The sequence below is a fragment of the Laccaria bicolor genome, genomic scaffold, assembly GCF_000143565.1.
Source record: "Laccaria bicolor S238N-H82 LACBIscaffold_78 genomic scaffold, whole genome shotgun sequence".
Lineage (NCBI taxonomy): Eukaryota > Fungi > Basidiomycota > Agaricomycetes > Agaricales > Hydnangiaceae > Laccaria > Laccaria bicolor.
Genome location: NW_001889949.1, coordinates 125,065 through 143,467, shown reverse-complemented (window position 1 = coordinate 143,467; position 18,403 = coordinate 125,065). Strand labels below are relative to the sequence as shown.

Genomic DNA, 18,403 nt, shown 5'->3' with positions numbered 1-18,403 from the left:
TTACATTGCGGGTCCGAGAGTTAGTCCGATATCTGGAAATACTATATGCGACTCAATTCAGTAAATACACTTATGACGGAGTAAAAGCACTCACATACCTCGCGTATACGGTCTCTCAACATGCAGTTATCCTTGATCTTGGGAGTTTGCCGTAGAAACCCTCTAACAAATGACGAATCTCTGTGGGCGTGTATCAGAAAGCAAAGTACAAAAAATATCAATAAACACGATCCCTGAACGTAGAAAGACCACCGGAGAGGGCGAAGGAGAAACAGAACAATGTCGAGTAGCCGTAGGCGGTAGTAGGAGGACATAGGAAGAGAGTGCGTGGAAAGCGGCGCCACCAATGCCGTAGCTCGAGGGCTGAAGTTTCCCCATCCGTGGAATGGCGTTGTTTGCACCATATAGGAAAATTTTAAGAGACCCACAGTCCAGTTCGTCTGTAGAGATAGATCGCTGTTTCCGTCACTTGGCACAGGTGATGAGCAAGAGTGTTGCCTACTTGTGAGATGGACAACGGTTGCGATTCACGAATTAAAAAGACACGGCAAAGCCGCTGCTAGAGGGTCGACCAATGTTAAACGGATCTCTGATGACGAGCCTCAGCTTCAGAACATCTCTCGAAAGCTGTACCATGGGCTGAGGCCTCTTGAATTCGTATTCAGGGGGCAAACTCAGTCGAGTTCATTGAACGAATGCTCTGCGGAAGAAAAGTCAGCGTTAGGTCAGCGAAGGAGTAAATACCAACATGTACATCGAACATACCAGAAGCAACCCTTTGTCGCCTTTCAACAACCCTCCTTTGATCTCAGTACTTGAACGTTGCGGTTTGGTTGTTGTCATTGACTCTGGAGTTCAGAATTGGTCTCGGGAAGGCACCCTTACTATTCAGTGACGCTTCTTGTGCAGGGGATGTCTTAATTGCCCCTATGCTTCGTTGCATAGAGCCTACACCAGAAAAGTGAAGTCCAGACTCCAGCTGTGGTTTCGGCGAAGCTTTGTCACAAGTTTGTGACCACAGGATGTGACGAATCTGACGTTGATTGTAACGCCTCTTGTTTTGTGCATTCTTTTACGATTCATGTTGAAAGCCTCGGAGAGTTTGAGTTGCTGAAAACGTTCTCTTCACAGAAACGAAATCGACACCGGCGAGCTCTTGCAAAGTTCAAGGCTTCGTCGCCATTGGTGAGTTTTCTCTATCTTACCTGATTGTTCTCATTTCGTTCGAAGTTCCTTCTAAGTTCTAATATAGTCTTCATTCCGCTCCTCGTTACAAAAGTACGCCCAAGCAGAGGTTGGTCAGTTTCCGAGCTCTCTTGGTACTTCCAGTCATCCTCAATACAGCAGCCTATACCAACACGACGGCCTCCACCTGCTATCGTTGCCGTCAAACTGATGCTTGGACTTCACTCCAATCTATCGCCTTTTCCTCCAGCTGTCCCTATCTTCTTTTGAGTCAATCTGGATTTTAGCTCGACTCAACCATCAACGGACCCGTCCACCTTCCATTCTCCCACATCGGACACACAAGGATTCTTCGTCTTCGAACGCTAGGAACTACCGCTGGGTGAATACTTCCTATTGTGCATTTGGGTCCCATTGGACGACGTAGCTGGGTGTATCGTTGGAAAGACCTTCCAGTAAAGTAAGTCGTCTGGCAAGACCTTGAGTACATTGCGGCTAACGTACTTTTCTTTTCAATAGTCAACCTATCCCGGTAGATCCCGCCAGAGTCACTCGAGTCCTATACGACACGGATCACCATCAGCTCTATATCACAGACGCGAACATCCATCTTCATCTTCATCAAACCACCTCTTGACACAAGCTCGACTATCAATCACAACACGGCAACGCTCCCTATACGTCAATCGACGGCGCGGTCTCGTTTGTGCAAACACGGTCCGACATCGACAGTCGGCACCAGGGAAGCGGCCTAAGCCCACCGCATTGTGCACACAACATCCACCTATCTGACATCCCTCACAGCACAATTTGCTGGGACTTGGAAAGTCTGTCCTCATGATCTGGCACCTTTCCTCGACCAGCTCCTATGGTCGGCGTTGAACTCCCCAATAGAGTTTCGGGGGTCAATCAGATGTGTGGAACATCAGCTGTTCATGTCCAGTACGCGCAAAGCCAGCGTCGTTGAAAGACGGCTCAGACTTGAAAATACTAGCCAAGAGCATCGGATACTGTGCCTGTACTGAAGGGGGGTTAGATTGCGTGAAATACAAAAATAATAATTGTTCTTAGTGACGAGACGGGGTTCAAGTAGCAAAAGGTGAAAACGACAGAGCTGAGAGTGTCCGGGACGACAGAGACGAGATTTCGAAGTCATGGAGGGAGTTACGAAGTATGTGGAGTGAATCGGGCGGAGGACGATATACGTATGCGTATCACGAAAGTAACGAGACTCGACAGCGTAAGCACGGAGGGAGTAACGAAACATGCAGAGTAAATGAAAAAGAGCACGAGCTGCCACTGAACCAGGCCAATTTCTAAGCGACATTTCGACCTGATCGACTTCTTGGTTGACAATGGAATCAGTGTCATTTGCCTCGGTCAAGAAATTCGAGGTCGATCTCGGAGTTGATCGCAAATAAATGAAAGCAAGCCCCATTGTGCTGGCTGGAATTTCCCCTTCCCCTTTCACGCAGAGCTGATTATCTGGCGTGTATCCTCTATAATCATTTTCATTATCCCGTGCACTTTTGTGACTCAAGCTATGGCAGCGGCTTTGGGGATGCATACCATCGCCGAAATGAATATGTTCTTGTGTTTATTTCAATGGCATTGTGATCTATGTTGTCGCACGGATCGCCCTCTTTGTCGAAGCTTTAACCGCCCTGAGGCATCTTCCCCGAGGGCATACGCTGTAGTCGAGTGGACTGCCCTCTTACTCCATATGTGACCAAATTACGACCTGGACCCCAGATTATCCAATTTTTACGTGTGGGGAGGGTTTCCGTACGATGCTCCCATTTACCGTTCATTGACTTATTACTGCCTTGACCTATGACCCGTACTACGCTTCGATTGGCATTTTTTGTTTGGCAGATACTTAAAATTTTACTGGTCGGAGTAAGCTACGTACGCCATTCAGGTACTGTAAATTGAACACAACGTTACACAGGTTACCGGTTACCACTCGACGATAAGCGAAGCATCGCTCCACTCTCTTTGTCTGCACCGCTCGTGCATACGCATGATGCGGCTGGGTTCTGGAGTCGCTTGAAAGTAGAAACTATGGGGAATTGGAAGGGCCACTTGGTGACGGGACTCATCAAGGTGGCTGAATATACCCGTACTGACATTTCGGTGTCGTATCCCCATACTTAGATCATTGTCGACATTGAACCGTTATTGAACCTTGGGGTTAGAACCTAGCTTTGTCATCAATTAGCAGTAGCACAGAGCGGATGGGCCATGATGATCAGAGAAACAGAGGAGATGTCTCCGATTTTCTCGGCCTCAACGGCAAGCAATAACATGCCGTAGCTTGAATACAAGATGCCATGGACCGAACAAAACATTCACCTCAGTCCAGGCAGCCCACTTGCGAATTTCAGACGCTCACTTGAACGGCCTAATATGTGTGTCCACTCCCAACCCCTCGTTCCCCTCTCCTCTCCCTCACTCTCACCTCTCCCCGTCAACCGCCCAACTCAACCACCGCCTCTCCCTCTATGCGAGTCTAGATAACGATGTGCTGGGCCTTCGGTCGTGTAGACGATGAGTGGATGGATAGTGCGATTGAACGAATGAGGGCATACAAACCCAGAACAGATGTGGCAAGAAGACAGTCCTTGAAGGGGCGAACATTGGGGTGGATGGTAGTAGGCTTAGAGGGAAAAAAGGGTTGATGGAGCGCCAGTCAGACTCTCCAACGAAAACGCGTATCGAATTTCAGTCCGCTATTCGATTGGGAGGAGGATGCGGACGCAACCCCCGGCTACATGTAACCCAATATAAGCATGGACGAAGTAGTGGGATAATACCAAACGAACCTTGTAGCCATTCTAAGAGTGTGTCGAGCAAGTTCCAGCCGTTAATGCCCTGTCAGTGCCGCCTCTCTCGTCCTCACGCGGCTGTGAGGCCCTGTTCGGGTAGTCTAAGCAGATTGTGAAGAGAATGAACCATTATTAACCTCCAGGCTCGTCATTGTTGTGAACTCTTGATGGTCTAGAGTAAAGGCGGTACGCCAAGTTCCATCTCATGAAAACCCGCCCGAAAATGATCATTATTCCGTGTGCGTGATCCACTGGTGAAGAGGAAGAGAGGTCGTGGAAAGGGGCACATCTAATGCCGTAGCTCCAGGGTGAATTTTCTCTATCCGAGGAATAGCATTGTTGGTACCATTTAAAAAAAGTTTCAGTGACTCACCATCCAGATTGAGTGTAGAGGTAGCTCCCTAATTAGTAACGGTGCACGAAGAAGACGTGACGACGGAAGGGGGGAGAGGTTTTCCGTTATTCGGTAAGTACAGGTGATGAGCAAAGGTGTCGACTACTCGGGAGATGAACAACGACTGCATGTTGGAAAGTCAAAGAGCTGGAATGCCATGGAGCGATCCACGAATCATAAGGACGCAGCAGAGCCGCCGCCAGAGCTCGAGGGTCGAACAACGTCGGACGGATCTCTGATGAAGAACCTCGGCTTCAGAACAGGGAATAATATCTTTCGGAGAATGCACCATGGGCTGAGGCCTCTTCAGTTCGTATTCGGCCTACATTCGATCCAATTCAGTTGAAGAAAGGTCAGCGAGGGGGCATTGAAGGTCAACACGGACGTCGAACACACCGGAAGCAACCGTCTCGGGAAGGCACGCCTTACTGTTCATCGATGCATCTTGTGCAGGGAGGATGTCTGAATGCCCCGTATGTTTCGTTGCAAAGAGCTTACACTAGAAAAAGTGGAGTCTTACTTGAGACGCGAAAAGAACGAAGCCTTGTTTCGGCGAAGTTGTATTACTGACCCACGTGACATAAATGGAAACTCCATGATCATTCCCATAACCTCGAGCTCGGTAACATTCATTCTCCTTTATACCACACCTCATCATGTCCAAGGACCACGTACGGTTGTTGAGACTTCAGGCCATTGGAACATCGCTTCCTCGTTCCCAGGCCAGTGACGAAAGTACGGACCAATCGTTTGGTGTAATCAGGCAAGAATTAGACGCCCTGGCTTTGAAAATGAGTATCGCCTCTGAGGTTAGAGACGAGCTGGAGAGAAAAGGTGCGCTGGGATCCTAATATCACCGTGCGAGGCAATTCACCTTCCTAATCGCATGTCTTAGTTGCCTCACAAGCAGATGAACTACGTACTCTTCACCAGGCTCTCGAAGTGAGCGGTGCTAGATGCTATGAACTTGAAGATGAGGTCAACAGTTTAAGAGCTCAGCTCGATCGCGGGCTAGATCCCACAGAAGAAAGCGATACTGACAGCGAGCCAGGTGATGCAAGGCCTGTGAATCCCCTCGTCAACGATTCCAGTCCATTGTCAACCACGTCAGAGTCGCCAGAAAATCTAAACATCACGAATTTTACTCCTGAATGGAAACGTGTGGGTACAGACTGGTCTATAGCACTCAACCCCAATGTCAAGCACGCACTTGACATAACCTTGGTCAGAACATTTAACCACGAAAGGTGATCCATTTTTGAAGGTGATTCTTACCGTTGACGATTTGTGTTTCATCGCTTGTAATAGCCCGGTGCAGTGTGTTCGGATTTCTTCTGATATGAAATCCCTTGCGGTAGCGTGTGGTAGAACAGTGCACATGTACGATGCTGTAACAGGTATAGAGACATGGTTGGTTTCATGACGTTCATGGTGATTCTATGATCTGATAAACCTTACATTCAGGACATTACCGACGGATAATGTGGTTCGAGTAATATGCTTCAGCCCAGACGGTAGTATGTTGGCAGTTGGGGGTCAAAAAGAGAAAGTCGATGTGCGCCTTCCCCCTCGCTTGCAGTACCGGGTAAAATAACCATCAAACTAGGTCATAGTAACCGCTACAGGGAAAGTTCACTACACCTTTAGTGGGAACAAAGCGAGGACTTCATCACTATGCTTCTCGACGGATGGGAAAATGCTTGTGGCAGGGTGTTATGACAACACCGCGCGAATTTGGACCTTGGAGAATGGAGCGTGCAAAATTATTTATGCAACATCCGGGTCTATTCTCTCGATCGCCTTTTTACCGGACCAGTTGGTATCTCTGGGGTGCAGAAACGGATCTATAGAAGTATGGAAAATACACAAAAAACGCGCGAGGTTGATGGAGACGATTGTGGGGGATGAATATGCAGTGAAGAGTCTTGCGTTTGTCCAACTCGCCTGGAAAGGGTTGGTGATCGCAAGTAAAGATGCATCACTGAAGTACTTGGACGTCAGTCCGTTGCTTGACACTGAAAAGGCTTTGGCAAATCACAGAAAAATGGCGGGAGGAGAACCACTTATTCAATGCACGACGAGACTTACTGGGAACAAGGTTTGTATGTACCCTTCGTATATATTGCCTCTCCTGATAACCGAGGCAATCATCCAGGGAGGCGTTACGTCCCTCTCTGTCTCACCCGACAAAAAATGGGTTGTGTCAGGCTCCGGTGACAATTGCATCCGATTCTATGACTTGGAGGCGGCAACTTTACACAGCGTGATACAAGGGCACAACGACTCCGTCACCTCTGTTGATTTCAGTCAAGGGGGGAAAATTCTTGTGACGGGTGGGAAGGATGGCAAAGTACAGATGTGTACGTTTTTAAATTTTCATTTCGTACTTTAATGCTTCCTAACTTGCTCTTCCATATCAGGGGCTTATGAGTAATGCCACAAGTGAAATAGGATGTTCCCCACGTTTCCACCGACACTATGGTATCCGCTAACCTTCCTTGGCATATTTTAGATATTTTCTTACACTCATTTTTCAGATACCTCTTCAATCATTCTCGTCTTCATCCATATGATACCCCGTCCTCACGCCAAGTTCAATATCCTTCTAGTTCCGCGGAGTCCTCTTTCTTGTATAGATATCAGTGTTACCACCTCTCCGATTTTCGAGAGCAAGAAGTAAAAAAATGGCTGTACTTTAGTTTTATTTCACAAAGCATCTCTCTGAGAGGAGGAGGACACCCTGGCGCACGTTGTTTCGTAAAAATGTATAAGCTCCACGTTAACCTATTGCATGGGTATGCCATACCTACATAAGGCTATTTGCAGATATGGATGAGGGTACACCTCTAAACACCCGCGACCTTGGGGATGAGCCCCATTTGATTTTTGGGCTGTTAATGACTGAGATATAGTCAAATTTGTAATTTTTTGCGAACCTTTGAGCATAACTTAGCCATTTAAATTTCTGGGTTCTTTTTCACGTTTTCTCGCTGGGTGATCCTAGGCACGAATGAGCGCACAGATGCCTGGAAGTTGCCCGTGCAATAGTTCACTCCACATATGACCGGTTCACAAATCCGCAGCCTTGGGATTGTGGTTGTTCGGCAGTGGAAGCGGCCAGGCATATAAATAACTTACAGGTGTGGTGAGTATAAACTCCGCAACCGGAGCGAGCAGGCGGATCGACTTGAGTGTTCAAGGACAATCAAATTCATGGGCGGATGCGCTGCAGAAGAGTGGTCAGCGAAGGGGCGTAAGTCAACACGAACACACCGGAAGCAACCCTTTGTCGTCTTTCAACGTTCAACAACCCTTCGTTGATCCTGGTAACGTTGCCGTCGTTGATGAAGCTCAGAATTGGTCTCGGGAAGGCACGCCTTACTATTTAGTGACTCCTCTTGTTGAGGTTTGAACCCATACCTCCTTTCCCGATCGAATGACTTCATTAGTTTGTTCCTATTATCCCCTTTACTATTTTCTTCCCTCCTTTCTTTGCGCTTTCCTCAGCCGTTTACTCTTGTACAACGTCTGAGGTGCGTATCTTATTTTCTATTATTCATACTTCTTACTTACGGTCTCTGATAGTATACTTATCATATCCTAACAGGTAGAGACCGAATAAAGCCGTTTACTCTTGTACAACGTCTGAGTATACTTATCATATCCTAACAGGTTATCGGCCCCGTCCTACCTGACTGCGTTACTAAACCCAAGGCTCACATACACGACGATGTCTACTTCACCGTCTAACTTATCCATGTTTATCCTACCCGAAAACGACAAACTCCGTGGCTACGAAAACTATGCCGCTTGGAAGATCCTTATGGGAATTAATGGAAGACCGAGAGGACTACACAAATATTGGGAGAATCAAGTCGTTGTCCCTGCGGGGATAGACAGTCCTATCCCAGCCAACGATCCCACAACAGAAACCGAAAAACCAATCGACGTTCCCGCTGCTATCACGCCGACTCAGACTCCCGAGAAGTCGACTCCCCTCCTATCCACCACTCCAACTCTACTCGAATACGAACTCCGCGAAAATGTGGCGCTATCATCGGTGTTAATTAACATCGCTGATCTCTCTGGTTCCGGCATTGATGCATCGGGCGCCACCAAGGCACATGTCGCGTGGAAATTCCTCGAGGACCAATATGGGAGGACAAGTGATCGGGCAAGGAACATGCGTGAAGAGAAGCTGTCGAGGTATAGAATGGCTGAGGGGGCGGTTGTTGCAGGTGCAGGAGGTCACATAGAGAAAATGCGTACCTTGCGGAAGCTTGCAAACGATACCGGCGCCAATATCGATAACCAGCGCTTCATAACCAAACTCCTCGACTCTTTCCCTGAATCATGGGACGCTGTCATCAACAGCATGTACAGTGAAAAAGATCTCAACACCATCATAATGAATCTAACAACCCATGCCGAACGACTCAGTATCCGCGAAGGAAAATCCAAAGAACCTGACTTGCCTACACCGCCGTCTATCGACACCGTCAAAGCGCTTGAAGCAACCATCCTTGCTTTACAAGCTGAGATGAAAACGTTCAGACCTTTTCAACACCAGCGTGGAACGACCAACCCCAGTAAAGCTCATTTGATATGTGCAAACTCACTATGTGGAAAGGTCGGCCACCTTATGGAGGATTGTTTTGGACCCGGAGGTGGGAAAGCTGGTCAATATCCCCCTTGGTACAAGGGAAAGCGGGCTACTGCGAGCGCAAACTTAACGATGCTGATGACATCGTCTACATCATCTGGGTCCACAACCCCAGGTACTCATTGGGCGTTATCCACGACGTTTAACTACCAAGAAATCGATACCATCATTCGCGAAAATGCTCAAACCGACCAGAGTGCCTCAATCGGAAACCGTTTCATATTACCAGGCGCAGTAACCAGTAATATCGACAAGCTTATCGATGAAAGTGCCACTGCTGAACGTAAAGTTGCCCTCGCCGCTGCTGCAAATCCTGAGGCAATTGGGATCGGCTCTGCATGTGTTGCTGACTCTGGATGTACAACATATTTCTTCAAATCTCGAAACGTCTTCTCTGTTTACAAATCCCTCGACAAAGCAATTGGTCAATCGTCGATGGTAGGGGCAAACTTCAGAGTCTTAGGAATGGGAACAGTCGAGATAAAGGTTGTACATGATAATGTCGAACACACCTTGGTATTCACCAATGCTCTTCATGCCCCCGACGTCACGGCCAACCTTATCTCCATTGGTAGAATGGATCTTGCTGGTTGGGAGGTCATTTTTGGGAAACAAAAGGCACGGTTCTTCATGGGTAAAAGAGAGATTTTTGGAGGAGTGTTAAAGGATGGATTATACCTTGTCGGAGGATCACTTGTCTCAAACATTCCAACCATCCTCACTGCTCGATCCCTAAAAAGCCCAGCTGACCTTGCTCTCTGGCATCGCCGATTCGCCCACTTTGGAACTACGCGTATATCAGAAGCTAGCAAGCTAGTTGATGGTCTGGTAATCACCAACGAAGAGACGTTGGGAAAATGTGAAGATTGCATTATTGGAAATCAGAAGCGACGAGCATACGATGAAAAAGTTGAAGCTGAAACAGAAGTCTTACGACTTACCAACATCGACCTATGGGGACCAGCTCGCGTTACTTCAGCAGGAGGCGCCCTGTATGGAATGAAGTTCCATGATAACGGATCCTCACGCAAACGGACATTCTTCATCCCAAATCGAACCGCCGAAACGACGTTGACCATCCTAAAAACCTATAAAGCCGAATCGGAGAACGTCACTGGGAAGCTCATGGTCTTTGTACGAACAGACAATGCACCAGAGTTTAAAAGCGAGCTCTGGGTAGCTTACTTCGCCGAGAATGGTCTGATCATGGTGCCAACGGCCCCATACTCATCTGGATCCAATGGAACGGCGGAACGCTCGATCGGAATCACTACTGGATCTGTCCGAGTAATGCTCAATGATGCACGACTAGCTGCTAAATGGTGGGCTGAAGCATGGGCGTTCTCAGAGACCGTCGAGAATGTCTTACCATCTGCTCGACACCCAGGAATCATCCCAGAGGAGAAGTTCACAGGCGAAAGGCAGGATGTGGGACACATCAGGGTCTGGGGATGTGTTGCGTACGTGCATATCCCATATGAGAAGGGCGGCGGCAAACTAGCGGATCGGGGACAAAAGGGGCGATTGATGGGATTAGAGGGTCGAGGAATCTACAGAGTTTTGATCCCTGAGACTGGTCAGATCATCAGATCTAGGAACGTGGTATTCGAAGAAGGTCTTGGTCACCGGACGCTCACAGATGAGGGGGAGTATTTCGTTGAGGATGATGGAGACATTGACTATGAATTCTTAGATGATTCTACACGTCATACCACCAACGACACTTCATCCGAGACCATCGACATTCCCACTCCTATCATTGAAAAACCCAAAGTCTCTCGCCAACGTATTATCTACCCTCCTGCTTCTCGGAAATCATCCCGACTCGCCGCTGCCGCCGAAACAACAAATCCTGTAATAGCTGCAGATACCGACGACCTCACAATTCCTGTAATCGAACCAGACGATGAAGAGGACGATTCCCCTACAGCCTTAAACACAAACTCGACTCCCGATCCCCTCAATAAATTCATACCAGAAACATTCCAAGAAGCATACGATATATCGCGACGCTATCTATGGATGCCCGCTATGGAGAGAGAAATCGAACGATGGGATGCTCGTGGGGTTGTTACCGCTGTCCCTCGCCCAAAGGGCGTTAAAACCATCAAGGGAAAATGGATATACGACTTGAAAGTTGATGGTATAGGGAACCTGCTCCGAAGAAGAGCTCGTGGGGTGGTTAAGGGATTCTCTCAGAAGTATGGAGAACACTGGTGGGACTCGTTCGCCGCTGTGGTAAGATATGAATCCATTAGAATGCTATTCGCATTGAGCGCGTCGCTCGGACTTCGTCTATGGCTACTCGACTTCGTCGGCGCATACCTCAACTCTGTACCTCAAGGCGAAAACTACCTAGAAATTCCTGAAGGCTTCGAGAAGCATTATGGGATTCTAGGTGTCGACACTGTCCTCCTTATGAACCTCACCATCTATGGTACAATGGATGGTGCTAACAACTGGTTTCGTGAGCTCAATGCGACATTCACTAAACTCGGCCATCGCCAATCTCGCGCAGACCCTTGTATTCGAATTCAATGGACAGACAAAGGGTACACGATAACTGGAACATATACCGATGACGTTACAGGAGGATCTTCGTCCTCCGAAAACGAGATTGAAGCGAAAACCGAACTTGGAAACGCCTATGAAATTACGGACCTTGGCCGCCCAGATAAGGTTCTTGGCATGACGATCAAACACCATGACTCCGGCGACATCTCTATTCACCAACGCCCTTTAATTCTGAAGACCGTCACTACCTTTGGAATGCAAAACGCGAACCCAAAATATACGCCTCTTCCCCCAAACGTCAACCTCACGGACTCACAACCAATTCCGATCCCACAAACTGACATCGAGTTCATGAAAGATAAGGATTACCGAAAGGCTCTAGGGATGCTCAACCACATCGCAAACGGAACACGTCCGGACATCTCTTTCACCGTGAACACGTTAATGCGCTACGCATCTGACCCTCGCCCTTTCCATTGGCGCCTTGTCCAGCATTGCATCACCTACCTCAAAACCACCGCAAACCTTGCTATCACGTACCGAAAGGGCGAGAGCATCAAACCAATCGGATACTCCGATTCTTCATACGGCGATGAACCAGATTCGCGCAAATCCTCAGCAGGATTCATATTCAAATCAGCTGGCGGACCTGTTTGTTGGAAATCCAAGACACAGAAAAGGGTTAGCACGTCTACCGGCGAAGCAGAGTTTGTGGGGGTATTCGAAGGTGGAAAGCAGGCGAAGTGGATGTATTTTTGGTATACCGAGGTCGACCAACATTTCGACCTTCCGATAACCGTCTATTGCGACAACGACTCCGCCGTTGCACTTACTCAAAACACTGGCGGCCATAGCAAAATAAAACACGTCGACATCAAAACTCATTGGATTCGCGAGGCAGTCACCCTCGGCGAGATACTCGTCGAACCTATCTCCTCCGAGGAGAACGTCGCGGACTTATTCACCAAGTCACTTTCTCGTCCGAAACTCGAAGTCCTTATCAAGAAAATGGGAATGGAATACCTTGATATTTAATCGACCAAGCTACGGGTTCAGGGGGAGTGTTGAGGTTTGAACCCATACCTCCTTTCCCGATCGAATGACTTCATTAGTTTGTTCCTATTATCCCCTTTACTATTTTCTTCCCTCCTTTCTTTGCGCTTTCCTCAGCCGTTTACTCTTGTACAACGTCTGAGGTGCGTATCTTATTTTCTATTATTCATACTTCTTACTTACGGTCTCTGATAGTATACTTATCATATCCTAACAGGTAGAGACCGAATAAAGCCGTTTACTCTTGTACAACGTCTGAGTATACTTATCTAGTGTTTGAAAGTCCGGTTAGGTTAGGTTATTGGGTGCCCAGGGGCTCTAACCGAGACCGAGACCGGTTAGGGTTCGTTCCCAGACCCAAAATAACCTAACTGGACCGAAGATAACCGATGAAAACCGGTTAGTTGCAGTTACTAACCGGTTAGGACCGAAAAAATAGAAAATCGATTAAAACGGCGTATATTTCTCATATTCCTTGCAGTAAACATTATTGCCATGCGTCGTAGCTTTAAAACAAGCCCAAGAACGCTAAATTCGGTGAAGAATTGACAATTTTATAATAATATTCTTGAAAGCCTACTATTTTAGCCAATAATTTAGAGATTTGACCATAACTCTGTCAGATTTTTAGTGTTTCTCATGCTTTTAGATGCGTTTTGAAGGGGTATAATAGGGTCGGTTGTAACCGGTTATAACCGGTTTTTTAACGGTTAGTTAACCGCAAAATAACCGGTTATTTCATTTCCAGAATTGACTAACCACTAACCGCGGTCCGGTTTTTTTGCAGTTAGGTCCGGTCTGGTCTCGGTTATTTTCCAGTTAATTAACCTAACTTCCAAGCACTATACTTATCATATCCTAACACCTCTTGTGCAGGGTGAATGTCTGAATGCCCCGTACGTTGCGTTGCATAGAGCCTACACCAGAGAAAGCGAAATCCAGCTGGAGACGCGAAACAGAACGAAGCCTTGCTGAGCTTTTGTGTTGTGGCGATGACATTAGTAGTGTTTGCGCCAGGTTTGTGATCATAATGTGACGTTGACAAACCTCTCATTCTTTTACGATTCACGCTGCAAGGATCCTCTCTGCACAGATATTGATGAAGGAGCACATGCAAAATTGAAGGATGCGCAGGTGAGTTCCATTTACTGTACCTCTTCTTCAAGTTACAATTTTCGTTAAATACAGGACCGCGATACCCACACTTCAGCCACGCAATATCCTGAAGCACAAAAGTTGGTTGACGTTCACCTGCGTTTTTCAAGATCAACGACCACTCGCCTTGCAATGATGCCAGATTAGGGGTGGAGAGATCCAATTAGATCAAGGCATAGACGAAGGGCGAGCCTGGAGATTCTGGGGTCGGGCTTGACGATGAGAGTGTGGACTTCTGCCTTTTCTGGCGAAGTTCCCTTGCATGTTGTTGAGTTCATACGGCGAACATATATTTTGGTTCCAGAATCCAGATGCTGAATTCACCCCAGTGGGCACTAAATCGGGGACTACAAGTTCCCTTGGCGACGCAATTGGCGGCGAGCGAGAGGGCGGCCGACCATTTCTGGGTATGTGATTGTGGGTGATTCCAATGCGAAAAATTGACGTACCCCTTGCATAAACTAGAATTGTGGCTGGTGAGGAAGCCCAACAACGGCTTTGCGGACGTTGCATACAGGCTACGGTGTTGAGTATGTACTCACTGCAAACATCACTGACATAGGCGAGCCTGTTGAAGTGGAGATTTACAGTCGTTTCTCATAACGCAGTTTTGAAATAGGTTTCCGACAGCCAACCGTAACGGGACTCGGTAGATGATTACAACCTGTTGAACGCTCGATTGGTCGATCGACAACGCATCAGCAACCCGTATATCTTATACTCATCTGAGGTAGCAGAGCAAACGCTCCCTTCGCTTGCCCGATGACATGTCGTTGTCGGAATCGGCGATACGGCCTGGACCCGTAGCATGCAACTACCACTTCCGCTAAGACATCTTGACCGTTTCGGCACGATGTCGACGTTGTGTGTTCTATCAGCCTTTCCGAGCCCTGATCTGACAGATGTTACGCTTAACGTAAGTCATTTCCTCAGTCTAGCGCTTATTATCGATACTGAGCTCATTTTAGGTCATGTGGACCCTGTCAGGCTGTCACCTCGACCCCTGGGGTTGTCAGGAATGCATAGTGGGCCGATGTCCGACTCATGGCTTATCGATTAACCGATTTGTCTTATCTCATTCAGACAGTTAAGTTGCAAGTGAGGTCGCTGCCTGTCTCTGAAATTCCCCACGCCGTCACTCCGCTTGAGACAACTCAAGAAAGTCAAGGTAGTCTCCGCGCTCCTACACCCCATTTCCAATACGACCTCCCTCAGGGCATTGATGCCCACCTCCCTCATCATTTTTCAGCCTTCTCTCCCCCGCGCTCTCCCCCGCGTTCTCGGCCCGACTTCCCCACAATCGTTTGAACCACCTCATATTCGCCCCTGCGAACCTCACACTGAGGTTACTGAGCGGCATGGGTTACGAGGTCTGGAATGCGATAATGAGGACCTACGGTTGGCGAGCAGGGTCAGGTCTATTTGAAGCCTGACAGAGCCTGATCCGAAAAAAATTGACAGGAGCCTGGGGTCCTTGTCACCGCTTCCGACGTATTCACAATGAATATACCATATATGTGTCACTCTTTTCAGGTACCATTAGTATGTAGCAGTAAAGCGAAATATAATATGTGCAAGAAAATGTACAATGCCGTAGCAACACAAGCAGCAGGCCCAGGTGGAAAGTATGCATGGATGAACGCAGCAAACGCAGCAGCTGCCAACGGTATGCCTAAACCCAAGCCTGCCCCCGCTGCTCCCATCACCCCTTCCCCAGCGGCAGTAGCCTCCGCTAGTCCTGTAACTCCCACCACTGCGTCACCTGCGACCACTACGGCTCCAGCTGCTGGTGTTCCTAGTGCGACGGGGAGTTCGTGGGCACGGCCGTATGTCCCGACGAAGAAAGCGGATGCTGCGTCGACGCCTTTGGAGGAAGACACGTGGACGCTGGTGACGATACGCGGTGCGATGTTCGTGGTGGAGAAGGAGAGATGGCATGGCGGGGGCAGCTAGGGGTTGAGTAGAGCTTATAGGCCGCATTTCTCGTTTTCAGCTGTTTCATCGTCAACATCCATAGTCCATGCGTTGAATGGCGGAAACTCACGAATACCCAAAGCACCACCCCCAACGATGAGTGCACTTGGCGCCTCTTCGACTATCCTCTGTTTCTCCCAAGTTTCTCCTGCATCCATTCGATACCCTCGACTTTAAGGCCTCTGTACTTTACCCCCGTTGGAGTCATCGGGTGTAGGATTTTGATCTTCCAGGCTCGTTGGCGCTGGTTCGTCTTCCTCTTCATGCTCGAACTCTTCGTCCGAGTCGACGGTAGCCTGAGCTGCTTTTTGTATGGCGGCTCTGGAAGAGAATCAGTAACAGCATGTGCGTGGTAACGAGAACTCACTTTTCTCTCAAGTGCTTCACGACGCTCCATACTCACGTATCAGCTTGAGTGGGAATTTCAAACCGACGTCTTTGATGGGCTCGAGGTAGTCGCATCCAAGGGGGATACATAGGTCAAACAACTTGGAATGATGGTTAGCGTACGGAGGAAAACGAAGAGAAAGGCAGCTACTTGACTCATGTTCATGGTGGGCGCGTTGATTGCGTAATAAATTGTTTATATTAAAAAGAATTATATTATTATTAATTGTGACGATGATCACTTCTTATAACTTCTGGACGTCAAAACAGACCTGGCCCTGCTCGCCAACTGTAGAGGACCTTAATATAACTCATCCACTGACAGCACTCATTCTACGTATCCCCTAGTTGCCGCCTGGTCTTGGAATTTCTCGTATAACCCGAGCTACGCCGGTGTCCGAGTTGCGTCTATCACAGACTCCTTATATGCCATCCGTGTGAATCGCACAAAAACGAGGGGAACGTTTGGCGCTCAACCGTCTGGGACTCTTCATGGTCGATCTAGCTTGGATGAGCAACCCCATCACACCAATGAGCAGCGACGGCAGTCACACCAAGGTATGAGTTGCTGCTTTACTAGACCATGGGCTTGTCATGCTAATCCAAGATTGGATTGCAGTTCTACGACTCCTCCCTTGGAGCGAGCCCATCTAACGCACCGCTCATGGCACACTCCCTATTCAGTCGCCAGAACATCCCTTGTACGTCGTTCTACCTAGCCAGATTTGTTTTTATCTTATTGAACCATCCTTCTGTGAACCAGCTTGTGCCGGTGAATGTATCGCTTCTGCTGACCTCGGCGGCTGTGCAACAACCGACAACGCCTGCCTCTGCAAAAGCAAGGTCTTCGTCTCCAGCACTGCAGCCTGCATCGAAAGGACCTGCACTGGCTCCGACCTTGCAACGGCTATAGCTGCTGCTGAGGCGATCTGCGCCGCTGCCGTATGTCCCACCTTCCAGCCATACCACCCCCTTTCCTCACCTGTGTTCTCGTAGGGGGTAACGTTGAGCGATCTTCCGACCGTATCTGCCACCGCAACAGGACCTTCATCTCCAACAGCAACGTCCGTTGCATCTAGCTCTAGTACCAGCTCAGGCGGTTCCGGCACAGTCATGATCGCGCCAATCGTCGGAGGTGTTGTAGGGTTTTTAGCGCTGGTGGCTTTCATTGTTGTGGGCTTGATATGGTTTCGCAAATCCCGCCGAAAGAGAAGAGTATGGGTCCGAAGGTCTCAATCACTAACGAGTGTGGAGCATTCACCGATCCTCCCCTCCTCCACCATAGAACCCTTCCCGATCCCTTCCGCAGCGCCACAGAATTCTGGACAGCTGCAAAGTAGCAATAAATCGGCTTCGCCTGGTGGGCCACTTGCGCCTCCCTCAACGAAGCAACTGGTGGCAACGGGCTTGATCCCAACCACCACGCAGACGCCATCGTTGACGCAGATGTCATCATCGTCGGCTAGCACACCTATCGGCGGATCATATAGCCATGGGATTGTTGGAAATACGTCGAGGGTGTTGTTGCATCAGGATAGTGGGATTCGGTTGCCCAGGCAGGCGGGAGAGAATGAGGTTGTGGAGATGCCGCCGTTGTATACATCCGTCTGAAGAGGGTACAATCTGGGCATGCCGGCAGACCTTCAGGATTGACATTTCGCTTGCCGAAACAGGTGGTGGTTGTATTTTGGTATGGTTTCGGCTCTATGCGTTCAGACTTTAAAACTTGAAAGCCCAAGGAACTTCCGTAGTCTTGTAGTATGCTGTACTTACACATGTAGTAGCAGGAATCCAAATGTGAAGGAATATAAAGGAAATTTCGCCAGCATTGGTCAAAGGAAGTTGAGGAACCGTTCCGTTTTTTTTGGCTCTTCTGTCCATCGTGGTTTAGAAAGGGTGTGTGCAGCCAATGTTCAGTCGCCGTTAAACGTCGAGACCCAGGATCGGTCAGAGCAAACACGACTAGTGGGATTAGGGATAATGTTCAAATTTGTCCTGAAAGGGGATACAGTCTGCAGATTTACAACAGCTTCAAGAAATTACATGAAATCCAACAATATGTAAGTGTTCATAATAACGACTCTGGGTAGTTACAGGGCTCAAGTATTTAAATATGAAAACGGCCGAGTGTTCAGACGAGATTTCGTAGGCATGGAAGCATGTGGATTGAAAAAGAGATGAGATGCAGATGTGTATAGCTCGCTGTGCGCCGGGACCGACTCCAACATATCCCTACAATTGCGACATCTC

At 48.3% G+C, this 18,403-nt stretch overlaps 4 protein-coding genes across 4 annotated transcripts; 2 read left to right on the top strand and 2 right to left on the bottom strand.

Moving 5' to 3' along the window:
* Nucleotides 1-636, bottom strand: LACBIDRAFT_316783 (uncharacterized protein; the record flags this gene model as incomplete). The annotated part of the gene is made up of 3 exons (XM_001890037.1): nucleotides 1-41; nucleotides 95-498; nucleotides 602-636. 3 exons carry the CDS (start codon nucleotides 634-636, stop codon nucleotides 1-3), a joined length of 480 nt encoding a protein of 159 aa, XP_001890072.1.
* Nucleotides 637-2,110: 1,474 nt separating this feature from the next.
* Nucleotides 2,111-2,341, bottom strand: LACBIDRAFT_316782 (uncharacterized protein; the record flags this gene model as incomplete). The annotated part of the gene is made up of 1 exon (XM_001890036.1): nucleotides 2,111-2,341. One exon carries the CDS (start codon nucleotides 2,339-2,341, stop codon nucleotides 2,111-2,113), a length of 231 nt encoding a protein of 76 aa, XP_001890071.1.
* An 11,185-nt stretch (nucleotides 2,342-13,526) lies between these two features.
* LACBIDRAFT_295999 (uncharacterized protein) lies at nucleotides 13,527-15,745 on the top strand (the record flags this gene model as incomplete). Its single annotated transcript, XM_001890061.1, has 9 exons — nucleotides 13,527-13,533; nucleotides 13,643-13,654; nucleotides 13,731-13,771; nucleotides 14,122-14,199; nucleotides 14,695-14,708; nucleotides 14,761-14,817; nucleotides 15,042-15,190; nucleotides 15,326-15,334; nucleotides 15,390-15,745. 9 exons carry the CDS (start codon nucleotides 13,527-13,529, stop codon nucleotides 15,743-15,745), a joined length of 723 nt encoding a protein of 240 aa, XP_001890096.1.
* Nucleotides 15,746-16,645: 900 nt separating this feature from the next.
* On the top strand, nucleotides 16,646-18,264 carry LACBIDRAFT_295998 (uncharacterized protein; the record flags this gene model as incomplete). The annotated part of the gene is made up of 6 exons (XM_001890060.1): nucleotides 16,646-16,711; nucleotides 16,761-16,854; nucleotides 16,917-17,095; nucleotides 17,150-17,748; nucleotides 18,045-18,213; nucleotides 18,244-18,264. 6 exons carry the CDS (start codon nucleotides 16,646-16,648, stop codon nucleotides 18,262-18,264), a joined length of 1,128 nt encoding a protein of 375 aa, XP_001890095.1.
* Nucleotides 18,265-18,403: the final 139 nt, after the last annotated feature.